General features: G+C 55.2%; 4 protein-coding genes across 15 annotated transcripts; 1 reads left to right on the top strand and 3 right to left on the bottom strand.

Moving 5' to 3' along the window:
• The first annotated feature begins 33 nt into the window (after positions 1-33).
• PFDN6 (prefoldin subunit 6) lies at positions 34-1,351 on the top strand. Of its 4 annotated transcripts, none has more exons than XM_081520008.1 (5): positions 34-59; positions 210-355; positions 596-666; positions 748-872; positions 1,121-1,351. In XM_081520008.1, exons 2-5 carry the CDS (start codon positions 292-294, stop codon positions 1,248-1,250), a joined length of 390 nt encoding a protein of 129 aa, XP_081376134.1. In that variant the 5' UTR covers positions 34-59; positions 210-291; the 3' UTR covers positions 1,251-1,351. The 4 variants fall into 4 exon arrangements, with proteins under 4 accessions (XP_081376134.1, XP_081376135.1, XP_081376133.1 ...); XM_081520009.1 differs by having other exon boundaries at positions 277-355; XM_081520007.1 differs by having other exon boundaries at positions 46-128.
• Positions 1,352-2,146: 795 nt separating this feature from the next.
• Positions 2,147-10,016, bottom strand: RGL2 (ral guanine nucleotide dissociation stimulator like 2). Of its 8 annotated transcripts, none has more exons than XM_081519920.1 (19): positions 9,623-10,016; positions 8,764-8,963; positions 8,176-8,255; positions 7,420-7,503; positions 7,060-7,238; positions 6,879-6,929; positions 6,492-6,789; positions 5,970-6,221; positions 5,784-5,887; positions 5,607-5,691; positions 5,463-5,531; positions 5,224-5,298; positions 4,610-4,642; positions 4,376-4,497; positions 4,184-4,279; positions 3,990-4,101; positions 3,591-3,881; positions 2,926-3,040; positions 2,147-2,804 (listed from the first exon to the last, which is right to left on the bottom strand). In XM_081519920.1, exons 1-19 carry the CDS (start codon positions 9,874-9,876, stop codon positions 2,593-2,595), a joined length of 2,712 nt encoding a protein of 903 aa, XP_081376046.1. In that variant the 5' UTR covers positions 9,877-10,016; the 3' UTR covers positions 2,147-2,592. The 8 variants fall into 8 exon arrangements, with proteins under 8 accessions (XP_081376046.1, XP_081376054.1, XP_081376050.1 ...); XM_081519928.1 differs by lacking the exon at positions 9,623-10,016 and adding an exon at positions 9,163-9,236; XM_081519924.1 differs by lacking the exon at positions 8,176-8,255 and having other exon boundaries at positions 2,961-3,040; positions 9,623-9,692.
• Positions 10,010-19,636, bottom strand: TAPBP (TAP binding protein). 2 transcript variants are annotated; one of them, XM_081519976.1, is made up of 8 exons: positions 19,572-19,636; positions 19,276-19,446; positions 18,782-19,042; positions 12,797-13,195; positions 12,076-12,417; positions 11,896-11,985; positions 11,728-11,762; positions 10,010-11,055 (listed from the first exon to the last, which is right to left on the bottom strand). In XM_081519976.1, exons 1-8 carry the CDS (start codon positions 19,606-19,608, stop codon positions 11,044-11,046), a joined length of 1,347 nt encoding a protein of 448 aa, XP_081376102.1. In that variant the 5' UTR covers positions 19,609-19,636; the 3' UTR covers positions 10,010-11,043. The 2 variants fall into 2 exon arrangements, with proteins under 2 accessions (XP_081376102.1, XP_081376103.1); XM_081519977.1 differs by lacking the exon at positions 18,782-19,042.
• Positions 19,637-20,001: 365 nt separating this feature from the next.
• Positions 20,002-23,303, bottom strand: ZBTB22 (zinc finger and BTB domain containing 22). The gene is made up of 2 exons (XM_081519959.1): positions 23,209-23,303; positions 20,002-22,586 (listed from the first exon to the last, which is right to left on the bottom strand). Exon 2 carries the CDS (start codon positions 22,515-22,517, stop codon positions 20,607-20,609), a length of 1,911 nt encoding a protein of 636 aa, XP_081376085.1. The 5' UTR covers positions 22,518-22,586; positions 23,209-23,303; the 3' UTR covers positions 20,002-20,606.
• Between the last annotated feature and the right edge of the window lie 595 nt (positions 23,304-23,898).

Genomic DNA, 23,898 nt, shown 5'->3' on the forward strand with positions numbered 1-23,898 from the left:
CCGTTTTTCCCCCAGCATTCTCTATTTACTTCCGGGTTCACCAATACTGAAGGGAGAGCGTGAGTCGGGGAGCGGTTCGGCTGAGGGGTTCGGGGTTCCGTCTCGCCTGTCACTCCCTGAGGCCGGGGGTGAGTCGCTATCTCGGACCAGGAGAGACTGCAGTGGGTGCCCCGAGGGGCTGCCTCTCAAGAGGGCTGTCACCTCCGCAGGCCAGAAAGGGGAGCCCGGGTACCTTCCAGAGCGTGAGACCCAGCGCCCCTCTCCCGCTGCCCGCAGGCTTTCGTCCCCGCCATGGCTGAGCTAATCCAGAAGAAGCTACAGGGAGAAGTGGAGAAATATCAACAGCTGCAGAAAGGTAAGGGAGCAGGGTAGGGGTGACCTCGCGGCAGTTCCTCACAACCCAAGTCTATACCCAAACAATGTATTCTGTCCCACCCCCGGCCCCAGCCTGCGGCTCCTCCCCTTCTCTATATTCTTCCCATTCCCTGTCCCACCTGCCCATCCTTGCCTGCCTCCTCAGCTCCACCTTCTCACCAGGATTGTGGTGGTCGGGTGGCACTTGAGATGTCTCTAATCAAACCTTTCCATCCGTCAGACTTGAGTAAATCCATGTCAGGGAGGCAGAAACTAGAGGCACAACTAACAGAAAATAACATCGTGAAGGAGGTGAGAGACTGAGATTTGTGGGGCGAGGAGGGACCTGTCCTGGCAGTGATTCTGATCGTGTTTTTCCCACTCCTCCATCAGGAACTGGCCCTGCTGGATGGGTCCAACGTGGTGTTTAAACTTCTGGGGCCCGTGCTGGTCAAACAGGAGCTGGGGGAAGCTCGGGCCACAGTGGGGAAAAGGCTGGACTACATCACAGCTGAGATGTGAGTCTTCCTTCCACCCCACTGTGATGTACCTGATCCGTTGGGATAAAGGTGTTGAGAAACAGTTGTAGAGTCATTCTCCAGAGTAGCCCCCAATTGACCAGGTCCTTCAACTCCTTGCTGGGCATCCCCTTTTCTCCATATTCCCCTTAGACCTCAAGTTTCTCACCAGTCTCCTCCTTGTCTTCAGCACCCTCAAGAGTAAGTCTCACTAATTTCTCCTTATTTGCTTTTTTGCCTTTCCTCAGTAAGCGATATGAATCTCAGCTCCGGGACCTAGAGCGGCAGTCAGAACAGCAGAGGGAGACCCTCGCTCAGCTGCAACAGGAGTTTCAGCGGGCGCAGGCGGCAAAAGCAGGGGCTCCTGGGAAGGCCTGACCCTGTCCTGGGGGGTGGGGAAGGGAAAGGAATGAGGCAGCTCTAGGGTCTATACTGTAGCTAATAAAATGTGAAAATACCTGGCATGTTCTGACCAGCCACTTCTGTTGTAATTCTCCATCCTTTCCTCTGGTCCCTTCCCCCTTACCCATATTATCACCTGCATTACTCTCTCAGATCCAGATTCATGCACTAGAACTTCTGTGTGGCAGAGAATTCTTTCTCGAGACGAAAATCTGAAATGTCTTAAGCCTAATTCTTGCCTGTATTTGCAAGCCTTAACTCTCTCTTCTCTTGGTTGGAAACAACCAAGAAAAGGGCATTGACAGCAAAACAATTTCGGGGAAAGTTTAATTGAAAAATTCAAAATTCTCTAACCTGCAGCCCCAGAATGGAACATGGTAATCCTCTTTTGCTATATTTCTTGTCATCCTCAAAATAGCCCTGGCATCTTAGTTCTTTTTAGTCTCTTTCTTCCTAGACTTTGTTCAAATGTAGCTTAAATTGATTTCAGATCCCAGCACATAATGCATTGTGATAGTCTAAGACCTTCAAGTTTGTACATTGTCCACGAAGTGGTTCTTCCATTTCTTTGTCCTAAAATTGTCTTAGGAATTCGGAGCCCAGGGTGTTTTTAATACTGATCGCTTTAATTGGGACTTGACATGGGTGTGTAACAACTGAGGAGAAAAATATAAGAGCCAATAAAGGGAACAGCGATGGAGAAGCTGCTGGGGAGGAATAAACCATTCTGAGAAAACTGTTCCCACCAAGCCCTTGCATCCAGCTTTTCACGGATAGATAAGGTTGGGCCCCTCTTTCCATGGGGTCTACCTTCAGCCAGCTGCCCACCCCCACCCCCAGCAGCTAGTTCGTACAGACTGTGAGGACAGGAGTAGAGTTCAGGTAGTGTTTTGGTTTATTAGTGTTGTCACAGTGACAGGAGCCTCCAGAGTAGGAAGAGGAGGCTCCTGCGAGAAACTTTCTCTTGCCATTCCCTTCCCCTGGGACTCAGAGCCTCTAGGCTTTTCCTCTCCTCCTCCTTCCAGGCCTTTCCTTGGCCCTTGGCATGCTAGGATGTGGCCAGGAATCAAAAACAGTCTTTTCTAGCTGCATTCATGGCAGGTGAGAAGCTATACACAGGTATCCAACTTGGGCACCAAGATCACCAGTTTCGCAGGGCTGAATCTTGGCTGTCTGGTAAACCAGTGGTGCTTCACTGCCCCAGGGTGGTTGGCCACCCTTCTGGATATTTTCCCCATGTGGCAACTGCCACCATTCAGGATGGCTCCCCACATTTGGCATGGCCACCTGAATTCTATGAACCAACAAGGCTTCCTCCTCAGAACAGTGCCCGGGCAATCTTCCTCCCTGTGGCCTTGATCCTGGGAAAGGAACCCCCTCCTCCCTCGCTTGGGGGAGTTCCCGAGGCAGAAGGGCCACTGGCGAGGCCCACTGTAGCACTGGAGGGCCGCCGCCGCTGGCGCAGGAGGAAATCGTGTGAGGCTCCATCCATAGCATAGAAGACGTTGGCCGAGGCAGGGATGGTCAGCTCTGAAGGTTCAGAAAAAGCTGTCAAGCACAGTCATTCCCGCACAACCCCCTGGGTGTGGCAGCATTCCCACCGGCGGGCACCACTCGCCTCCCGAGTCTGTCTGCCCTCCCGGCCCCTGACCTCGCTCCCCTGGGAGCAGCTGCACTAGCTCGTACTCCGAAGCTACCGCAGAATCACGATTGTTTTTCTTAAGGACACGACCGATGACACTTGGAGCCTTGTCCTGACTTGTCACCTGGCAGGACAGCAGACCAAAAGAGCAGTCAACTGCGGTGATGACCTCGGCCTTGCATCCTTCCAACCCTAGCCAGTGATCCCACCCGGAGAAGGCTGCTGCTGCTGCTTATTTGCCAAGTCGTGTCTGACTCTTTGCGACCCCGTGGATTGTGGCCCTCCAGGCTCCTCTGTCCATGGGATTCTCCAGGCAAGAATACTGGAGGGGGTTGCCATGTCCTTCTCCACAGAGAAGGCCGCCCTTGTCCAAACTTTTGAGTTGTCAGGGAAACCCAACATGGTGGCTCCCTGTACCCCGTGGGCCAGCCCACATGGTTGCTGGGCTGTTCCCTCTGGGGAAATCACTGTTGGTCCTGAAAATCTCATAGGACATCCAAAGTTCAAAGTGCAGCAGCTAATACAAAGTAACCTTCAAAATAAAACATGGCTGCTAAAACCAAAAGTCAATTAAAACTAAAATCATCGGCTTGGCTGTTGACACCTAAGACATCATCTCCAGTCCCACAGGGCACCATCCTCCAACCCCACCTCCCGACCCACAGCTCCCTCACCAAGATGCTCTTATAGACACTGCCGTCTTCCCCCAGCTCCATCTGGACTCGGATGATTCGGCAATCAGAGGCCCCTGGCCCAGGCGCCCCTCCCCCACATCCAGGCCCCTTGGAGGCCCCTTCTGCACCCCCACTGAGCGGGGAACCACAGGAGGCTGAGCGGCGGTGACCTCGAGAAGGCCTCGGGGAGGAAGCTGGGGGAGAGAGGTGGGTGGGGTCAGCTGGACTCTGCAGGGGTGGGGTGCTTTCCAGGGCGGAGTCCAGAGATGAGACAGACGGCCACTTCATGTGCTGGGAACCGACAACACAGGGAATTGGCATGAAGGTAGGAAAGCCAAGGGAGAAAGATTCACAAAGGCAGGGTCTGTGTAGAGATCAGGGGTCAGGAGCAGCACTCACCTGGGCCAGCCGGGTCAGCAGTGGGGCCGGGGTTCCAGGCACCTCCTCTGCCCCCACACTGGGCCGGTCCCAGGAGACAAGGGGGGTGGGACCCCCAACAGAACCCAGCACCCTGGAGTGGCAGAAGATTGGGAGGGTCAGAGGAAGAAGGACAAGTCCCCAAGAGACTGCCCTCCAACCACTGACTCCCTCACTCTGTCCACTGCGAGATGACCAGTGTTGGCCGAAGCACCCGTGGGGCAGGCGGGTCACTGCTACCAGGCGTCTCCACCTCACAGGACACGCGATGGCTGGGGAGGGGGGCAATGGGCAGAAGTCAGGACGTGACACACCAACCCCTACATTCAGCCTGTGCCCTGGAGTCCCAACCGCACCCAGCCAGTCACCTCTGTGCCTCTGTCAGTGGCCGGAGCCCTTGCAGCCACCGCTGGATGTCGGGGTCAGGTCGGAGGTCATAGCCACGACATTCGTTCTGGAGCCGCCGCAGCTCAGAAAGGACAGCAAACTCCTAGGAAGGAGCCCAAGACTGCAGGAGGCCCAATCCAGGGAGCCCTGCCCTCCTCTCCCCTTCCTGGGATGTGGCTACAGATGGCTGGCATCTGGCCAAGTGCTCTCCTCACCTTCCTCCTCTTGTCAAAATTGATGTATCCATTCTGCAAGGGAAAAGGGGTGGGGTGAGGGTCCTGACCCTGCCACAGAGAACATGTTCCCTCTCCCCCCACACACACGTCACTGGCCTCTGAGACTCCTCTGGCCCCCCGCTCCTCCCCCTCTCATCCATCACACCCTCAGCCCACTACTTTACCCTTTACATTGAACATCAGAGGTAGAAATTGGGGCCAATTTACAGATGAGAAAATTAGAGATCAGAAAAGAAAAGGAACTCGCCCAAGATTCCAGCTTTGGTTTATTTATCAAACTCTATGTACATATGCTTACACCTCAGGCATGCTCCGAGCACTTGCCTAACATTAATTCATTTAACCCTCATAATAAAGGGTTGATGTAGATACTGTCACTAGTTTCCCATTTACACATCACTGAGGCACAAGGTTAAGCAGATCTGCCAAAATAACAAAGTCCTGGCCCTCACTGCTTCTGCCTTGCAGCCCCTCTGTAAGGTGGCCTGTCTGACCCTGAGGTCTCTTCATTCCACCACTATAATGCGCGCGCGCACACACACACACACACACACACACACACACACACACACACACACACGTACACTACTGACCTCCAGCTCATCCTTAGAGGCTGCGTCCAGCATTACGAGGTCTTTTAAGAAGGTGCCAAGGTATGGGACCACACCCTGAGGTCAGAGATCAGAGAGTCAATTACCCCTGCCACTAATCCCAGGGCTCCCCCTCCCTCTGCACCTTCCTACCCCATTGCCCCAGAACAAGTTTAATTCTCCTCCCCCTGCTGTGCCCCCCTTCCCAACCCTAGACGCTTCCACCCGCAGTGGTCACTCACCCCGCCCCGGGAGGCAGACCTCGGGGACTTCTTGGAATTTGGCTCCAGAGAGGGCTGCAGCTTCACTTCCTGATGGTGACAGAACAAGGTGACATTGTGGGGGGGAAGTGGGGGTGGCAGGGATGCCAGGGAATGGGGCCTCACCTGCAGGAGGAGCTCCCGGCTCTGGGAATAGTTATCCTCCTCAGAGAAAATCTGGCAGAGGCTGGAGAAGACTCTGAGGCTGTCCCTAGGGGGTGGGCGGCAGCGGCCTTGAGGAGGGGCCTAGCTCAGCTGCCCCCTCCCAGCCCTGACCCCCCTCCAGGGCCCCGTCCTCCCCACCTGGCTGCTTCCCCCCAGGCTGCCCGAAGCCTGTGGATGGGGCTGGATTGCAGGGCTGATACCACAGCATACACTGAAGAGAAATTTCGGAGCAGACGGCACTCCTGTGGGGTCACAGACAGAGATCACAGCTATGAGAGCTCTTTCCACACCTCAATCCCCAACAGGGCCAAGCCTCTCTCTTACCTCTGCCACGCGGATCCACTTCTCCAAGAGCCGGGCCCTCTGGGGGGGACGAAGTGGCCGTACAGTCACCTCTCCAAGCCCTTCTCCAGTTGAGGTAGCCCCCAGGACAGAGCTGACCACTGCGCCTGCCACCTTGTTGAACTGTGTGACAGTCGCCCGCACAGATGGGCAGAGGTGAGAATGTCCTGGCCGGTCTCTGTGACCCCACAGGCCCCCCAGGCACTGAGAGGGGACCAGATTGAGAAACAGCTCCTGCAGGGCAGAGGTAAGAGGTTAAACTTCATAGTCAAGTGAGGTCAGCCTTCCAATGTCAGGGGTGTGAGGATCTCAGGTGGCCAAGGAATCAGAGGGGCATGGGGTTTGAAGGGCAACAATCAAAGGGAAATAGGGAAAGGTCAAAACTGGGTGGACAGAGGAGGCTGGGAGCTGGACCAGGAAGGACTGGAAGCAAGGTAAGGATGTGGAGTTAGGGACAGGTTAGTAGGGGGGCAAGGGTCATGGGGTCAGAGGTCAGGGTCTCACCGCATCTAGCAGGGTCAGCTGTTCGGCCAAGTGGTCAGCGAGGTACACCAGGACATCCGTGGGGTCAGCAGGGGGATCGCCGGGGAGGGCCAGGGGCTTAGGAAGTTCGGGGGCCTGGGGGTCCACCCGGGACCGGAGGTTGCGGATGAGGTCAGCGCCGCCCCCCCCAATACCCTCCCCTGCTGCATACCCTGTCCGAAGAAAGAAGCTCTCAAGCCGGTCGAGCTGACCCTTGACCTCAGAGCCAAAATCCTCAGGGTGAGAGGCCAGCCAGGTTGACAGTACAGAGATGGCTACCCTGGGAGAAGGGGAATTCACCAGGGATTAGAAGTCAGGCTGCTGCTTGGCCGGAGAAAACTGTGAGGTCAAGAATCAGGGGTCACTTACCCTTTTGTCCTCTCTAGCTCATCAGCAGGATGAGATTCAAGAGCTTCCAGCCTGGGAAAGGGAAGAGATTCTATGTGTCCATGTTTTCCAAAACCCTAGCGGTTTTGACTATTTGGATGGGATGTTCTGGCTTTAGAAAGTCAAGACATGTCAATGACCCTTGGTCCCTTATTAGCCTGACCTGTCAGCCATAAGCCCTAGCAGGGCAGGCGTGGACGTGAAGGCCCGGTGAGTGGCCAGGAAGGCTGCTGTGAAGGTCATGTCAGTCCCTGATGTATGGGCGTCCAGCAGGTGTCTGACCAGGGCCTCCAGGGTGCCAGCTCGTAGTTTCCGGGAGGAACGCGGAGGAGGCCTTGGGGCCTGGGGGAGACAGAGCGCCAGCCACTGATCCTTTTTTCAACTCTTCCCCCGCTAGATCTCTGGGAGAAATCCCAGACCTAGGAGATGATCCAGCCTCATTGTATTAGGATTCAGAGCAGCAGGAGGCAGGGGAACCGGGAGGTGGTAGGTCAGAGGTGAGCTGTCAAAATTATAATCTCACCAAGGGATCAACAGGCTGATACTGGCGACTTGTGACTGTAAAGGTAGCACCATCCTCCTCCTCCTCCCAGACAGACACAGGGGCCTGGAGGAGCAAGGAAGGGGAGGTCAGATAGCTCCACACCATGCCCCACTTTCCAACCCTCACCCCCAGGCCCTGCTCCTCCCTCTGTACCCCTCACCTGTTGCGGAGGGGGACAGTACCAGCGAGTACGAGGGGTGGGGGGGGCTGGTGACCCCAGGTCTTCCCCACTGGGGCCCAGACAGCCCCCCCCAAGCCGCCTCAGGGCCCGGTGGAGTCTAAGGGGTTGCAGTGGGGAGTTGGAAGGAATGCAGGAACCCTGAGCCTGGTGACCGCTGCAGCCCCTCCCGCCCAGAGCTGAACCCCTGAACAACCAAGAATCAAGGTGCAAAGGTAGGAGGAGGGGGAAGCAAGAGAGACAGAAGGCCTGAGGCAGAGAACTTGAGAAGCTGAAACCTCAGTCACGGGCACAACCGCATGCTCCGCCCTCCCCCGCAGGAACCAGCCAAGCCCAAAGAGCAAGTCCCCTTAGCCCCCTTTCCCCGGGTCCCTCCTCAGCTCTGGAGACCCCCCTCAGGGCGGCGGCGCCGATCCCAATACAGGAAGGAGAAGGGGAAGTGGGGATGGTGTGTGTGTGTTGGGGGGGGGCGCGGTTAGACTCACAGAGTCATGTGACCCCGGCCGCTCCCCCAACCGATCCCGAAAAACCAGCCCTGCTAGTCACCCAGTCCTCACCCAGACTCTGGACATGAGCGTCCAAAGCCTCGGGGCCCCAAATCCAACTTTCGGCCCCTCCTGAGGCCCGAATCCTACTCCTGCCACCGCCATTAGCCCCGGAGAGAAGCAGGTGACCACCGGCCACTCGGCCCGGGACGGCCCTCGACGGTCCTAGAGCCTCGGCTCCCCGCCTCCGCCCAGTCCCAGGCGGCGGAGCGGGGAGGGGTCACGAAATCGAAGGGTTCCCTCCCCAATCCCGGAGTCGGAGGAGCGGGTTACTGTGGAAACAAACCCCTCCCCGCCAAACAGACACCGGGAGGGAGACAGGGACCTAGATTCCACGCCCGGAGGGACGGGCCACTCGGGCACGGGCGGAGAGGGCCAGGGACCCGCAGGCCAGCCAGCCACACGCGCCAGGCGGGAACGGGGCACGTTCCTGAGTCCCAGTGCCGCACAGAAGCTCGGAAACGCCGGGGCTCCCCGCGGGGGGACACGGACCGACTCTTGGCGGGCGAGAGGCGCGGCAGGGGCTAAGGCAGGAAGAGACGCATGGACACAGACACGCAGTGGGGAGGGTCTCCAGGACACACGCCGCCCGCGCCTCACCTCGTCGTCGTCTTCGTCGTCCTCCTCCTCCTGCCCCCCGCCCCCGCCCCGGCCACCGGGGCCCCCACCCTCTTCTGGGTCTCGACTCCGGAAGCTGCTCAGCACGACTCCCCCGGGGGGGCTCGTGTCCCACAGCAGCCGCAGGGGCCGCGGGAGCATGGCCGGCTGAAGGAGTCAGCGGGGTCGAGCCATGGGGGCGCCTGAGGAGAGACAGGAGCCGGGAGGGGGGGTCAGGGGGACGCGGGGCCCCAGAAGGTGGGCTCCAGATAGCCGCCGGGGAGCCCCGCGGGGAGACGGGGCGGGGGGCAACGCTGCAGGGGCACACCGGGCCTGGCGTTGTGTGGACGGGGGGTCAAGAGCACGGGCTCGGGCGGGATTACGGGGGGCTAAGGCTCTGACCTGCTCAGGACGGGTGGGGGCAGCGCGGCTCCCGAGTCGCCGTTCCCGTCGGTCTCTGGCCCCCGATCACGTCCCCGGACCGAGCCCCTCCCCGGCTTTTCCGCACCCCCTTGTACGCCGCCCCCCGCCCCGCCAGACTCCCGGGCCCTCCCGCCCTTTCCGCTCGCCCCCGACGTCCGCCCGCCCCGAGAGCAGGAGCCAAAAAGGGAAGGAAGTGAGGACAAGAGCCAGGGCCGCGGACTTAGAGGAGCTCCGGACGCTTGGGAGCCGGGACCCAGGAGCCCGGGTCTCCAGCCCAACTGTCCTCGGGGAGCCTGGAGCCCACGTTGCCCTGCGCTGAGTGGGGACAGGGATTCCCATTTCCAGCCCCCGGGGAAGGGCGAGAGCCGAATCTGACATTTCCCTCCTCGCACACCGCGAGGCTAAAACTCCCGCAGCGAGCGTGTCGAGGGGGACGGACCCAGTTTCTCCCGGCCGCGGGGGCTCCACTCGGCCCCCATCCACGCGTATAACGGGCCAAAATCCGCTCCGGGTTTTCCGGGAAGCCCGGGGCTCCCGTCCGCTCCGGAGGGGGCGGGGCAGGAAGCCGCCACTTCCGGTCCCAGAGTGGGCGCCGCGGGTTGTTTCCGGCGCCGAGGCCGGCCTCTCCGCTGCCTTCGTCACCCGCCAGTGCCCGCGGCCTGAGGGCACGCTGTCGGCCGTGGGTGGCGGCATGCTTCAGTCCCTTCCGAAGGGGCATCGGGTGCCGCCAAGACGTTAGAGGCAGGGCCGTGGGAAGGAAGCACGCGTGAGTGGAAGTGTCACAGCGCCTGGAAAGAGGGTCCCTGAGGTAGAATTGAGACGTCCCTTTGAAAACACTGGAACGAGTTTATTCCCACACGATTAGACCCGCACCCTGCGTCCGTCGGGCCGACCGTTCTGGCACTCGAAGGTCCCCCTCAGCCGAGCCGCTGCTTCCTTCTTTCAGTAGTTTATTTGATCCAACACGTTTTTAAATCTTTCGGACAAAAAAAAAGGCTAACTTTTTCAATTGAGCGCCCTCCAGCGGGCCCTGTGCAGGCGCGGGAGACACAGCAGGGAAAGGACAGGGTTGTCCCAGCCTTTGAGGAGCCAACAGTCCGGGCAGAGAGGCAGGCTTTTAACAACGACACACAATCACTTAAATACAACCGTGGTGAACCACACCAGAGGGACACGCGGCGGTCTGAGGGGGCGAGGCTGACCTGGTCTGTAGCCCAGGCAGAGAGAACAACGCTCTGGGACTCAGAGGGAGTGGGAGGCCATTGGAGAAAAGGATCAGCTTTAGGTGTAATGAGCATCGGGAGGAGGAGGGCGGGAGAGCACTTAAGCGGGCTTGAAAAGGTAAGCAGTGGCTGGAGCGCAGGGATGCACTGCGCCAGGGCAGGAAAGAATGGATTTGGCCTCTAGAGCACCGGTTCCTGTTCCAGAGGTCCCTGAGACTATTTCAAGGGCTACGTGAGGTTTAGCCTATTTTCATAACAATCCTAACCTGTTACTTGCCTTTTCACTCTCGTTCACTGAAGCTACATGACCTGTACTGACGTGTGCTTGTGTCTTCCTGTGTATTGTTCTCAGTTTTGAATTCTAGAACAATAAATATCTGTGGCTTATAATCTACATAAGTGAAAGCTTTATAGTCCTTAATAATTTTTAAAAGATCCTGAGACCAAAAATTTTGAGAACCGCTGCTCTAGAGTCCTAAGGAGGTGAATGCCTTGTGTCTTTTCAGAAAGCATTCCAGTGGCTCAGTGGAGGGAGACTGAGGGGAGCAGGAACAGAGGGCATACAATTTTGGGGAGTTATTACAGTAGCTTAGACCAGAGAGGATGGTGGCTTCCCCAGGATGGTGGTGAGTTGGCCTCACTCTGTTTTCTGGAAGAGAAATAAAAAGGAGATGAGGAATTCAGGGTTTTAGAAAGCAGGGTGAAGTGCTCATGCTCAATCCAGAGACAAGTGAATGTCATGGGCAGAGAGGTGGCAGCAGAAAGAGGTTAACATTTTCTGTGTATTTTAAGCCTGGCAGATGCTGCACCAAGTGCTTTTGCTCCTGTATCTCCTTAAATCCTTCCAACAGTCCTCTGAGGCTCTGCTGACCAGTAGGGTAGCCACCACTCACTTGTGTCTGTTCAGCATTTGAAATGTGGCTAGTCCAAACTGAGGTTTAAAATAAACCACTGTTTTTGCAGACTTAGGATGGAGAAAACACTATTATTTCTTATAGTGATGACATGTTGCCATGCCAACATTTTGGATATATTAGATATCTTTTACCTTTTTAATGCAGTCCCTAGACTATGTATTTAACTTTACATATGTGCCTTGTGTTATATTTCTAAAGGACATCACTGCCTAAGTCATTTTTTCCCCCCTTACACCCAAGGAAACAGGTGTAGCCTGTTTGAGGTGGCAGGATTTAATGCTGGTCTGTGTGAATTCCAAGTCTGGATTCTGCCCACCAGGCCAGCAGCCTCCCTCTTGGGTGAGGACTTGGGGAAAGGGGATAAAATGAGAAGGGAAAAATAAAGGAAAGTGGAGTGTTGTTACCTTTTCCGTTGAATTCTGTGTGGTCAGGTAGGCAGCTGTGGAGAGAGATAGAGAAGAGATGGGATGGGGGAACAGTAGGGTAGAGGGATGAGTGTCAGTCTTCTTTGGGAGGAGGCAGATAATGTCTTGCCTCTCAAGGGTCCCAGTCTGGGTAGGGCTCACACTCACCGGCCCAGCCCAGTGCCTTGAGGAGCCCAAGGAGGAGAAAGGCAGACAGGAAGAGGCCGATGCCGTCCTCCAGAGAGGGCCCAGAGAGACCTGGCAGGCAGAAGGGGCAAGAGAGTGAGTCTGAAATTCCCGGGCACATCCCTCACCCCCACCCCATTTCTCCATCTTCCAGGCTCTTACCAGCCACCTGCAGGGTGACCTCAGCGCTGCGCCCCAGGGCAGGCAGGCTGGGGTGGTGGACCCGGCAGGCATAGTGGGCCCCATGCTGCTCACTGGTGACCGGGGGCGGCTGCAGGTGTGCAGACAGGCTCACAGAGCCATCTGAGTGATGTCTCAGGGCTGAGAGCCACCTCTGGCCCTCAGCCTTCTGAAAGTGACCCTCTGGGCCACCCCGAAGCTCCCACTCCACCTCCAGGCCCTGGGAGGGGTAGAAGTGGGACACAAGGCAGAGCAGCTCTGGGGGCGCCTCCCCAGGAGCAGCCCATACGAGCGGCGCTGGTGTCAGGGCCACCTTGGGGGGTTCTGGGGAGAGAGGAAGAAAGGAGCATGGGGAATTGATCTACATAGTCCTCCCTCAGAGTCCCTCTGTGTGCCCTCTGGAGAGGGGTGTCGGGTTTTCCTCCCAGGTTGGGGAACCCACCATCTCCCCATTGGTGTTTCACAGGAATCTCCATGCCATGCCCCCAGCCTCAGGGACCCCTTCTTCAGATTTGGACCTCCATCCCAAAGCCCCTAAGATCCCTAGGAACCCTTTTCCCGTTGCCCCTTTGACTCCCAGGGACCCCCAGTCTATCTCCCCGTATTCACCCAGCACCCTTTTCTCCACTATCCTCCCATCATGGAGCCCCCACAATCCTAGTGACTATTGTCTACCCATGAGAACCCCCATCCCCTCACTCACTCTGTACAGCAAGCTCCAGGGTGACCTGCCCTTGCAGGTATGGCAGGTGAACAGTAGCCAGATAGGTACCCTCCTGGGAGGGCTGAACTGCAGGCAGCCAGAAGGTCCCATTTCCGGTCCACGGCCCCCAGGGCTCATCGTCATCCCAAGCAGCAAATACCACTGACCCCTCTCGGGGAGCTGGCACCTGCCCATTCAGTCCAGGAGTCACAGCTAGCAGCAGGTGCCCCTTACCCAGGTGCTGGCGTCGCCACTCCAGCCCAAAGGGAGGGGGACCTGGGGCCAGAGAAGTAGCAGCCTTGGGGGTGAGGGGCACGTAGGCAAAGCTCAAGTCCAGCAAAGCATCTTGTCCTATTCGGATGCGAGGGGTGGGGGTGTGAGTGAAGACAGTTAGGACAGCTGGGGATGGGGAGAGAAGGGTAGGAAGGGGAAGAGAAAGAGAAAAAACAGAGAAATTGGGTTATGGGGAAGACTTAACTCTTAATTTACCCACCCCTCTAAGGATGCTTCCTTGGACACTCACCATCTCCCAGCCCTCCCTGCAAATCCCCTTTGTCCTGGGACTGTGTGGGACCCACTGTGACTCAGAGTGAGCAGGGAGGTCTCAAGGTGAATAAGGGCAGCCTTTAAAGGCTGCTCGGAACACACAGCCCGTACTGCACCAGCCCTGGGGATGGAGGGATCTGAGGGTACTTGTGACACAACCTGAACCAGCCCACCAGTCTCCACATCCACCCTTGAAGAGCCAGGCCTTTCTTGGTTTGCTGGTGAAGACAGTGATGACTCATGACTGTCGATCCTACGGTGCTACGCAGAGTATTTACTGACTCTGGAAGGTTCTGGCTCTAGACTAAACCTGAACACAGACCTCCGGGCTCTGCTGAGGCAAGTATAGGCTGGTTAAGTGCCTGGAGCCTGATTGCCCTGATCAGTCCCAACTCGGCAGCTGTTATATGGCCTTGGGCCAGTTAGTTTGCTCCTCAGTTTCCTCTTCTCCTAAATAGGGATAATGATGATGATGCTAGCACTCATCCCAAGGAGTTGTAGTAGTGAAGGTTAAGTCATTTAATATCTGCTACTGATCTGGATAACAAAGACACCTATATATAAAAGCTGCTTAGAACAGTGCCTGGAACACAGTAAGTCTACAAAAGTGCTGTGATTACAGCCAGTCATCTGCCAGACAAACATAACATGTTGCAATTCAACAGCATCTCTAGAACATCCCCTGGCCCAGCTCCAGTACCTGTCTTCCCTGCCTTAAATGATCACCACCAGCCACCAGGCACTAAAGGCAAGCATTTGCAGTCCCTAAGATTTCTTCTAATTCATTCAATCGACTAATATTTATTGAGCACCTAGGATGTTCAAAGTTGATGAGTGGTGAACAAGACAGGCAGCCCCCTGCCCTCAAACTGTGCAGTCTAAGAAGAAAGACAGATTGCCAAATATAGCATGCTATGTGCCATCCCCACCAGGCCCTAATTCTGTCTCCCAGATAGATGTTACATTTGTTTCCGACTCAAGTGCTCATCCATATACATTTGGACGGTTACAGCAGCCTCCTCTCAGATCTCACTCTCCTCCATTTCATCCTCCACACTATAACCAAATAACGTGGCTGGAAGTCTGACCCGGCACTTGCCTGTTTAAAAATCCCAGTTACCTAGGAAGCTAGCAACTAAAAGCAGAGGCTGGAGCTAGATGGCCCAGGTTCAATCTCTAGCCTTGCTTCTTACAAGTTGTGTGTCCCTAGACAAGTTACCTAACTGCTCTGTCTCTCATATTTCTTCATCTGTGACATGGGTATAACATCAGTACCTAGTTCTTACGGTTGTTCAGAGGAGTAAATAAGATTATGCCTATAAAGTGCTTAGAACAGGAGCTGGTGTATAGAAAATGCTTAGCTGTTACTGTTTTCATTACTGTCATCATCATGGTGAACGATTTGCTAGGTATCTTGGAAAAATGACTTAATCTCCATTTTTCCCATTAGTCCAATGACTGATCCTTGCCTACCTTTTGTAGGAATCAAGTAAAATAACAGGCTTTTGGAAAAATGGCACACACATACATACACATACACACGAAACTTCTGATGATTCACTATCACTTATAAACCCCAGCTTTCAAGGAACTTGGTAATCTAGCCCCCAACCTACCTTTCTGGACTTCTCTTGCACCCTAAGAACCAGCCACGGAGAAGCCCTTTCTATGACCAGTAGAAAATCTGTTGTCATTGGGCTTTGCTTTGCTTTGTTCGACTGCCAGAAATGTCTGGGTCTTCCAAGTGGAAGTAATTTTTTTTTCCTCTTGTGATTATTTTTGGTTTTCGGCTGTGCCGCTTGGCTTGCAGAATCTTAGTTCTACAGCCAGAGATTGAACCAGAGCCCTTGGCAGTGAAGCCCGTAGCAGAGTCCTAACCACTAGACCACCAGGGAATTCCCTCCTTTTATGTAACTTTTAATCCTAGCGTCTAAGGCCTACAAAGTTAAACTTCTCTGAACCTCATAGGATTGTTTTTGTTCAAGAGAGTAAAAAAAGTAAGCAATTTCATTTAGTTTATTTAAATCCAGAAACACACTTTTGAATTGTACGAATCAATCTGTAGAATTAATAAACAAATCTTAAGCTAACAGGGCTCTTTAATACGGGTTACTGAAGCAATTTTAGACCTGCATTCCACAAGCTGGACTCTGTAAAAATATAAATGTAAACACCACAGGGCCAGAACCTGTTGGTAAGGAAATTTCTAATGTTTCACAGTTTGTATTATATAGGTCTATGCTTTTCTGTTAAAAAATGAATGATAACAACTATTATAGGGTATTACTGAAAAAATTTAAACCCAAATCTAATCAAGCCTCTAGCTCTAACTATCAATGTATAGGAAACATGAAGGGAAAAAGAACACAGGAATGAGGGGATGTCAGGATGAGGAAACAATTGGTCAAATATAGAATATGGGAACATCTACAGAACAAATGACAAATCAATAGCATTTAAAGGGATGGGACAATTACAATAAAAGAGACTTAAAAGAGATAAAACTGCTATGGACTGGATGTTTGTGGCTCTGCCTTCCCCAACCCCCAATTCATATGTTGAAGCCCTAACCTGCAATGTGACTGTATTTGGAGATAGGGAGTTGGAGGAGGTGATACAAGTTAATGAGGTCATAGGTAAGCCCTAATCTGATAGAGCTGGCGCCCTTATAAGAAGAGGAAGAAATACCAAGGCTCGCTCTCTCTTCCCTCCCTGTGAGGACACAGCCAGAAGGCAGCCACCTGTAACCACAAGGGGAGAGTTCTCACCAGACATCAGCCATGTTAGCACACTGATCTTGGACTTCTAGCCTCCAGAACTGTGAGAAAATAAATTCCTGTTGTTTAAGCCCCCCAGTCTACGATATTTTGTGATGGCAGCTCAAGCAGATTTAACAACCAAAGAGAAAATATAGACATCTCTTTGACCCCGATTCAAACAAATCAATTGTAAAATAGCATCACTGAGACAATTGGGAAAAATTTAGTATGGGCAAGAAATCAAATCATAGTAAGGAATTATTATTTGTTTTGTTAGGTATGATAATGCTATTGTATGTAGGGGGGATGTTAAAGTCCTGATATAATAGAGATGTTTACTGAAGTAGTTATGAGTAAAACAATATGATGGGCTATACTTAAAAACACTTCCAAAAAAGAATAGAAGATTAGAGAAGGACAGGTACAACAATTTGGTAGGGCTTCCCTGGTGGTCCAGTGGTTAAGAATCCCCTTTACAATGCAGGGAGCACAGGTTCAGTACCTGGTCCAGGAAGATCCTGCATGCCTTGGGGTAACTAAACCCTTGTGCCATAACTACTACTGAGCCTGCACTGTAGAGCCTGCGCTCTGCAACAAGAGAAACGGCCACAATGAGAAGCCCTCACACTGCAGCTGAAGAGAGCCCAGGGCCAGCAACGAAGACCCAGCACAGCCAAAAATAACCAAGAAATAAGACATGGTATTCCCATAAAAAGTTTGGTAAATGTAATAACTATACAAGTAGGTATACGGTGTATGGCGGGTTCATTTTCTTCTTCTACTTTCGTGTACCATTGAAACTTTCTATAATAATTTTAAAAGAATGATGAGAAATACTATACACACAAAGTATATTAAGAAAGTGTATTTGTCAACAAACATTTTAGAGTATTTAATAACTTATTTGGTAAGAAAGTATAAATAAATGCATACTAGCAAAATTATTGATCTGTGACCCTGGAAAGAGTCTATTTTTAATTTTACATTAAAAAAAAACAACTTTCATTTTCTTAAATCCCTAATCAAGCAAGAATGTTTGAAAAGGAAGACTGAGCACACCAACTAGTTTTCACTCCTGGTGGCGGGTGAGCTGCAATAATGCTCACACCTGGTCATGCCCGTGGCCCCCTATCCACACTTCTTTTAGGGCTCAAGTCACTTTCTCCTCTACAAGTAACCCATGACAAATCTGATGAGAACGTTTCTGAGAGTAGACTCTACATCTGATCACCTCTGTGACCCTTAAGTGTTCAAGGCCACCCCAGAGATTCTGATTTAATTCACCTGGAGTAAAATTTTTTAAGGATTCTTATTTGCAGACCAAACTGAGAACTACAGGGCCCTAATTTATTCTTGGTGATAATAAATATTTATTAAATCAGTGAATAAATTAACAAAGTGTCTCCCTTGATTGTCACAACAACAGGAAGGCAGATGGGAAATACCATCCACATTTTACAGTTGGAAAAGCAGATTCAGAGAAAAAGGGACATTCTTACCCTACCTCATGAAACCAACAGCCTTGGAAATATTCCTGCCCTCTAGAGACAACTACCGTCCCCACAAGGAGCAGTTTGCCTCTGTCCCTGCCCTGGGCAAGGTCTGGGGACAAAGAATGAAGCAGAGGTGAGGATTGCATGGTGGGTGCTGAGTCCCATGGGTGATTCTCCCAGTGAGGAGAATGTCAGGGAGAAGGTACTGGGGAAGGCAGGGTGTAGGGCTCAGTAGGGGTTGACCGGCTGGTCAGGCTGTATCCTTTCCATAAAATCACACAATGTTTAAGAATTGCCAAGGGCTCTGTTCCCATCACCCTCCAGAGAAGAACTCCAAGAAACCCAAATCCAGGTTGCATCTTCCCTACTTTTGCTTTATCCGCCCACTCCCTGCGCCCCAGGCCTGAAAAGGGCCCAACCCCTGGGCCTCGAACCGGGTTATACAGTGGGCAAGTGGTCCTTGCAGCCGGAACCACCAGATCCCCCACCGCTTCCCTTCCATGCACTCAAGCCCACCATTCAGTGACCACGGTCAACGCATCATCACAAGCCATAAGAGGAGGCTGTCAGGGGAGGTTAACGCTCTTGAGCGCAAGAGCCTGTGCTTTGCTGATTGCTGCAGCACCGGATGTGGGCGTGGGTGGGCCGTGAAGGCTGCCGGTTGTTGTTTTTTTTTAAACAGGGTGAACAGCAAAGGTGGGGAGCGCCTAGCAAGATCTCGGAGGAAAGGAGCACAAGTTCCCGCTTCTAAGACCCTCCCAAGCCCTCCGCCTAGCAAGTTGCTTAAGGTCTGCTGCTGCTGCTGCTAAGTCGCTTCAGTCGTGTCCGACTCTGCGATCCTATGGACAGCAGCCCACCAGGCTCCTCTGTCTACAGGATTCTCTAGGCAAGAATACTGGAGTGGGTTACCATTTCCTTCTCCATCCTTAAGGTCAGGTGTCTGGAACCCCTGCCTCTCTCCAAAACCCCGCCCCAAACCTCGTTTTATTTTAGATTAGGTTGGGACTAGATGAAGCGGTAAAGACATTTTAACTTTAACTGAACTGACTTGATTTACAAATAAAGAAACGGAGACCCGACTGGGGAAGTGACTCGCTCAAGTCCTTAGAGCGAGTTAATGGCTGATCTGGACACTTACAATCTACCCGTTAATGGGAGCAGGATCTCCCATTCCCCTCTGTAGCTACCTGTTGCCATGGTGATAAGAGCAGGCTCCGGCTGAGGCTCCGACTGTGGTCGAAGGAGGCTGGAGAGGCTGAGGAAGGGGCTAAACATGCTGACCATGAGCCAAGTCCCGTCCAGGGCCCGCGGGCAGCTCTGCTCCGGGGTCAAGCCGCTGAGCCATGTGGTCGAGGCTGGGAGCGGGACATAGAGGCTCATCTCGCAGCGTGGCGCGGGGGCGTCCCGGGGATACCGCCCGAAGGCGGCCTGAAGGGCGCCCGCGGGGTCTGTGAAGGCAGAGAGAGGAGCTGTAGGCGTAGAGTCTCCGCCAGGAAAGAAGAGGGGAGGGCGGCGTCCAGGGACTTTGCAAGGTGCAGACCACTCGGTCGTGAGAGACTGAGAGGGCGGATCGTTTCACTTTACAGCTGGGAGAGACTGAGGCCCGAAGTCACCGAGACCCAACGGGCAGGGGGGTTTCGGGGGAGGCAACAGAGTTGGGAGCGAGACCGGGATGACTCACCGTGAACTTTGAGGTAGCGCTCTGGGGCGAGGTCCGGTCGGGGAGGTGGGCTCTCCGCGCCCTGGCGCAGCAGCAGGGCAGCGGGTTTCTTGGCCAACTTGCCCCCGCCCGCATCCTCCACGAACCAGCACTCAATCCCCGCGGGTATGGCCGAGACAGCGGTCGCCAAGCCTGGGGAGAGGGGCGCGAGTGAGGGCACGGCCCCAGCCTCAGGTGACCCGACCTCCCCCATCCCCGGACGTGGCGGGGCTCACCTCCCACCGTTCCCTGGGCAAGGAGTCCCGGGGGTCGCTCACCCAAAGCCACAGCGAGGAGCAGGATCAGGCGCTTCATGGCGCTCGGACTTCTCGGCTCCGAAGCCGCCTCTTCCTCCTTTCACTTTCACTTTCCTCCGAAGGCCAGCAGGTGGGGCGGAGGAAACCCCCTCTCAGGTTAGGGGAAAGCTCGTGGCAGGCGGGTTCTCTCCCCGCCTTTTCCCCTCCCCTGCGCGGGGCAGGGATCCCGGAACCTCCTCCCCAGTTGGGGGAGTTCCGGTCTGGGGACCTCAGCCCCGCCCAGCCCTCCTGGACCACCCAGCGCCGCAGAGCCCGGGAGCCTTCCCACACCCGAGGCGCCGCTGCCTGTCCCCCCCAACCCCGAATCCACTTCCCTGAGAACCATTACTCCACCTTCCCCCACCTGTGCCGGGTCCCAAGCAGACACATCGGGGTTGTTGGGAAACCAAATGAAATGACCAATAAATATTTTAATCAGTTTAGAAAAAATAAGATGTAAAATAAAAACCTGTACTCCTACGATTTAGTCCCTCCTTGTCTCCATTCCCCCCTCTACCCAGTGAGAATTGAGCTGGGGGACCCCCAAAGTGGGGGAGGAGAGATTAGGGTAGAAATAAAGGGCACATCCTTTTGGGGGGCAGGTTATATTCTAGGAAAAGGGTGGGGCTCTTAAGGCCTGGTCCCCACAACTACACAAACACAGACTTCAGGTACAGACTACAACCACCTGACCCTTGACCCAGTGACTCCTGGATGCTCAATAAGCCCCCTCACTCCCACCCCCACCCCCACCCCACATGCGCCCTACTGCGGGGGGGCCTTCTGTGCACCCATCTGCTGGGAAGGAAGGGCTGTTACAGGGATACTTTGGGGAGGAGGGGCTGAGGAGTGGAATGGGGTAGCCCATGGTGCGACGCGGTTCCCCCTCTAGGATATATATACAAGACCTTAGAGACAGGAAGACAGTGTGTTGGGAGATCAGCTAGGGCCCACAGCGCCCCAGACTCGTGATCCCTAATCTCTCTTCCCGGAAAGCTACCCCGGTGGGCCGCCGCTTCAGTTTGCTCCTCCGCCCCCACTGAAGCCCATTTCCACCTTGTGGACACTGAGCGGGGACCAGACGCATCGGCTGGACGGAGGCGTGGCCCCACTCGCTTCGTCGCCGCTGCCCCCGCCGCCGCCGCCAGGGGACTCTCTCTTGGGCTGCAAGGCCGGTCCGCTGGGCCCGCCCCCGGGCCCCGGTCCAGCCCCGCCCCCGCCGCCTAAGTGGTGCCGGCGCTCACAGTGTCCCCGGTGGCGCATGAAGCTGTCTCGCCACATGAACTTCTTGGCGCAGACACTGCACTCGTAGGGCTTGAGACCCGTGTGCGTCTTCATGTGCTCCGTCAGGTGATGCTTCATCTTGAACTTTTTGTTGCACACGGGGCAGTCAAAAGGCCGCAGGTTGAGGTGCATGTTCACATGACGATCTCGCATGCTCTTGTGGGAGAAGGCTTTCCCGCAGTGGCACAGAAAGATCTTATTCCCATCCCCACTGCCTGTCCCTCCAGGGGTCCCGCTGGTACCACCTGGCCCGCCCAGGGCCCCTGCCGATGATGTGCCCCCCAGGGTCACTGCCCCGTGTTCAGCTTGGTTCCCTGGCGGCTGTGAGGAGGAGGAGGAGGATGAAGAGGATGGGAAGACTAGGATCTGGTTGCCCTGCATGTCCAGTGGGAGCAGGGGCCTTGGAGGGTGGGCGGGAGCATAGGATGAAGGGGTTGGTCCCCCTGAATCATCAAGCCCTGCCCCAGGACCCCCACCTTCATAGGGACCAAAGTCATTGGAGGACTCACAGAAATTCACCTGCTCTTCTCCCTTGTCCGGAGGCTCAGACAGGGTCCGGACATCACTTATGCTAAGGGTAGCCTCAGGTCCTCCCCCTGCTGGAACCCCGGAGCCAACCCCCAGCTCTTCATCTTCATCATCCTCACAGGTCAACACCAAGTCTTCCTCCTCCTCATCCTCTTCCAGGTCTGGGTCTTGCGGAGCCAGGGGTGCTGATGCCGGGCAGTTTCCACCCCGCTTCACATATACCCAGTGTTTCTGTGGCACAATGCTGGGGGGTGCATAGGTGGGCCGGCGGAGCCCAGCCCCAGGGACCACCGCACCCCTCCCATCCCCACCGTCATCACACAGCTCATCTGCCTCCAGCAGCAGCTTGCCAGAGGTAGCACCCCCACTGCCAACCACAGGGGCAGGGAATACAGGGCCACCCGCGCGGCGCTCCCCACTGCCCACTGCAGAAGCTGCAAAGGCCTCCTGGGAGGAAGATGAGAAATCAGTGGACTCCCGGGGGCTGAAGTAGTTGCTGCTGCTGGGGGATTGATTCTCACTGGCCCGGCTGGAGGCATGGGAGCGCAAGGAGCCCATGGTGGCAGGGGCCACCGTGCCCCCACTTCCTGAGGGGACCCCAGCACCAGGGACAGTGACGGACGTGGCTGCAGTAGTGGTGACAGTGGTGGTGGTGGCTGAGGCCCGGCCCTCTCGGAGGAGTTCAGTGCACTTGTCCACGATGTGCCACATTTGGAGCACGGACCCCACTGTGAGGAAGTTAACAATGTCAGCAGCGGCCATGCTGAGGCGGCCAGTGTAAGCTGAAGCCAAGACAGTCTCAAAGGCTCCTGGGTCCATGACGCTGGGCAGCGAGATGGAGGTCATGCCCTTGAGTAGGACCTGGTCGTGGAAGTAAGGGGAAGAGGCAGCCAGGACAGCACGATGAGCTCGGAACTCCCGTCCCTGCACCCGGATGGACACATCACAGAGCTGGCCCTGCAGCCGCTGCTGATTGAGAGACTCCAGGAGGGCACTGGTCACCTCTGGGAAGGACACGTGCACCACCGCCGCTGCAGGCAGGGGCAGTGGTGGCGGGGCCAGTGACAGAGGCAGGGGGAGTGCTGCCCCGCTGGGAGACAGAGGAGATGGCTCCATGGTGTGGAGGGAAGGGGTACCCCCCCAGCCACAGGAACAAGGGAAGGAGAAGGGCGGCCGGGGGGGTCTCTGGAAAGAAAAAGAGAGACGAATGATAACATCTCATAATGACACAGCCCTTTACAGTTTAAAAACACATTCACATTTATTATCTGGGTAACCTCCCACAAGGACACTATAAGGTAGGCACTCCTCTCAACCCCATTTGACAGATGAGGAAACTGAGGCTCAGAAAGATTAAGAGATTATCCAAGGTCACACCATTAAGCGGCAGCACCCACAAACGCAGGAGTCCTAACTCCAAATCCAGCGCTCTTTCTTTGGAGGTTAGAGAAATAAGGTATTCCTGGGGACTGGGGTGCCTCCCCTCAGAAATTCCCATTTGCCTGAGAGCCTGACTTAATAAAATTTACCTTACTGGGGTTTTGTACACTTTTCTTGGGTGAGGAGGACAAGTCGGTTCTGGCATCGAAAACCATTTCCCTTTAGGCCATGCCCCTGGCTGGCCACGCCCCTTGCCCCCAGTTATCCCTAATCGCCCATCTCAAGACCCGCCCCGTGGCCCTTTGGCTCCGCCCCTGAGTACCCCCGCCCACATAGGACCCCGCCCCCCTCTGCTCCGCCCCAAGCGGTACTTCGACCTCCTCTCCCACCCGGAAGGCGCCCCCCAACTCCGCGCGTCCCCGCTTACCGGGCCGCGCGCCCCCGGGCCCCCCCCGCCCCTCACTCGGCGGCCAGAGCCGCAGCCTGGGCCCCTCCCGCCGCCATCTTGCGCCGACTCCCTCCGCCCTCCGCCTCCGCTCCGCCTCCCGCCCCTCAGGCTTTAAAGGCACAGGCGGGCACCCCGCCCGAGCCGCTGGGCAATACTCGGCCGACTCGGCCACTTCTTTAAAGAATGGCTGCTTCATTCCACTTTAAAGGTACCACGTCTGTTAGGCCGCTAAGGACTCGGGACTCGGGCCTGCCGAAGCTCTCATTCCCCTTTAATTTGGTAAGCCTCCCTCTTCCTATTGGCGATGGGTCTAGGCCTTCGCTGCCTGGGCTCCGCCCCTGAGCTGTGGCCATTAGCGCGTTTACGATGTCTAACCGCCCTGGTCGCCCAGCTTCTGACAGTCCTCCTGAAGCCCCGCCCCCTACCTCTGGTCCTGGATTGGCTAGATAACCTTGAGTCGGCCCCTGATTGGCTTTTTTACTGCTACCGCTCTAAGTGAGAAAGAAAAGCGCCTTCAGGAGGCTGAAGCACATTTTAGCGCCTGGCAGAGGGCAAGGAGGCCTGAGGATGAGGAAAACTCCAACAGAGGCGTGAAGGCAGCTGGATAGGGCAGATCCAGGGCTGTCCTGGGGGAACGGCTAACCCTGAGCCAGAGAACAGCTGGTGCCG

The sequence above is a fragment of the Giraffa tippelskirchi genome, chromosome 8 (genome assembly GCF_054371585.1).
Source record: "Giraffa tippelskirchi isolate mGirTip1 chromosome 8, T2T-mGirTip1v1.2.pri, whole genome shotgun sequence".
In the NCBI taxonomy this organism is placed as follows: domain Eukaryota; kingdom Metazoa; phylum Chordata; class Mammalia; order Artiodactyla; family Giraffidae; genus Giraffa; species Giraffa tippelskirchi.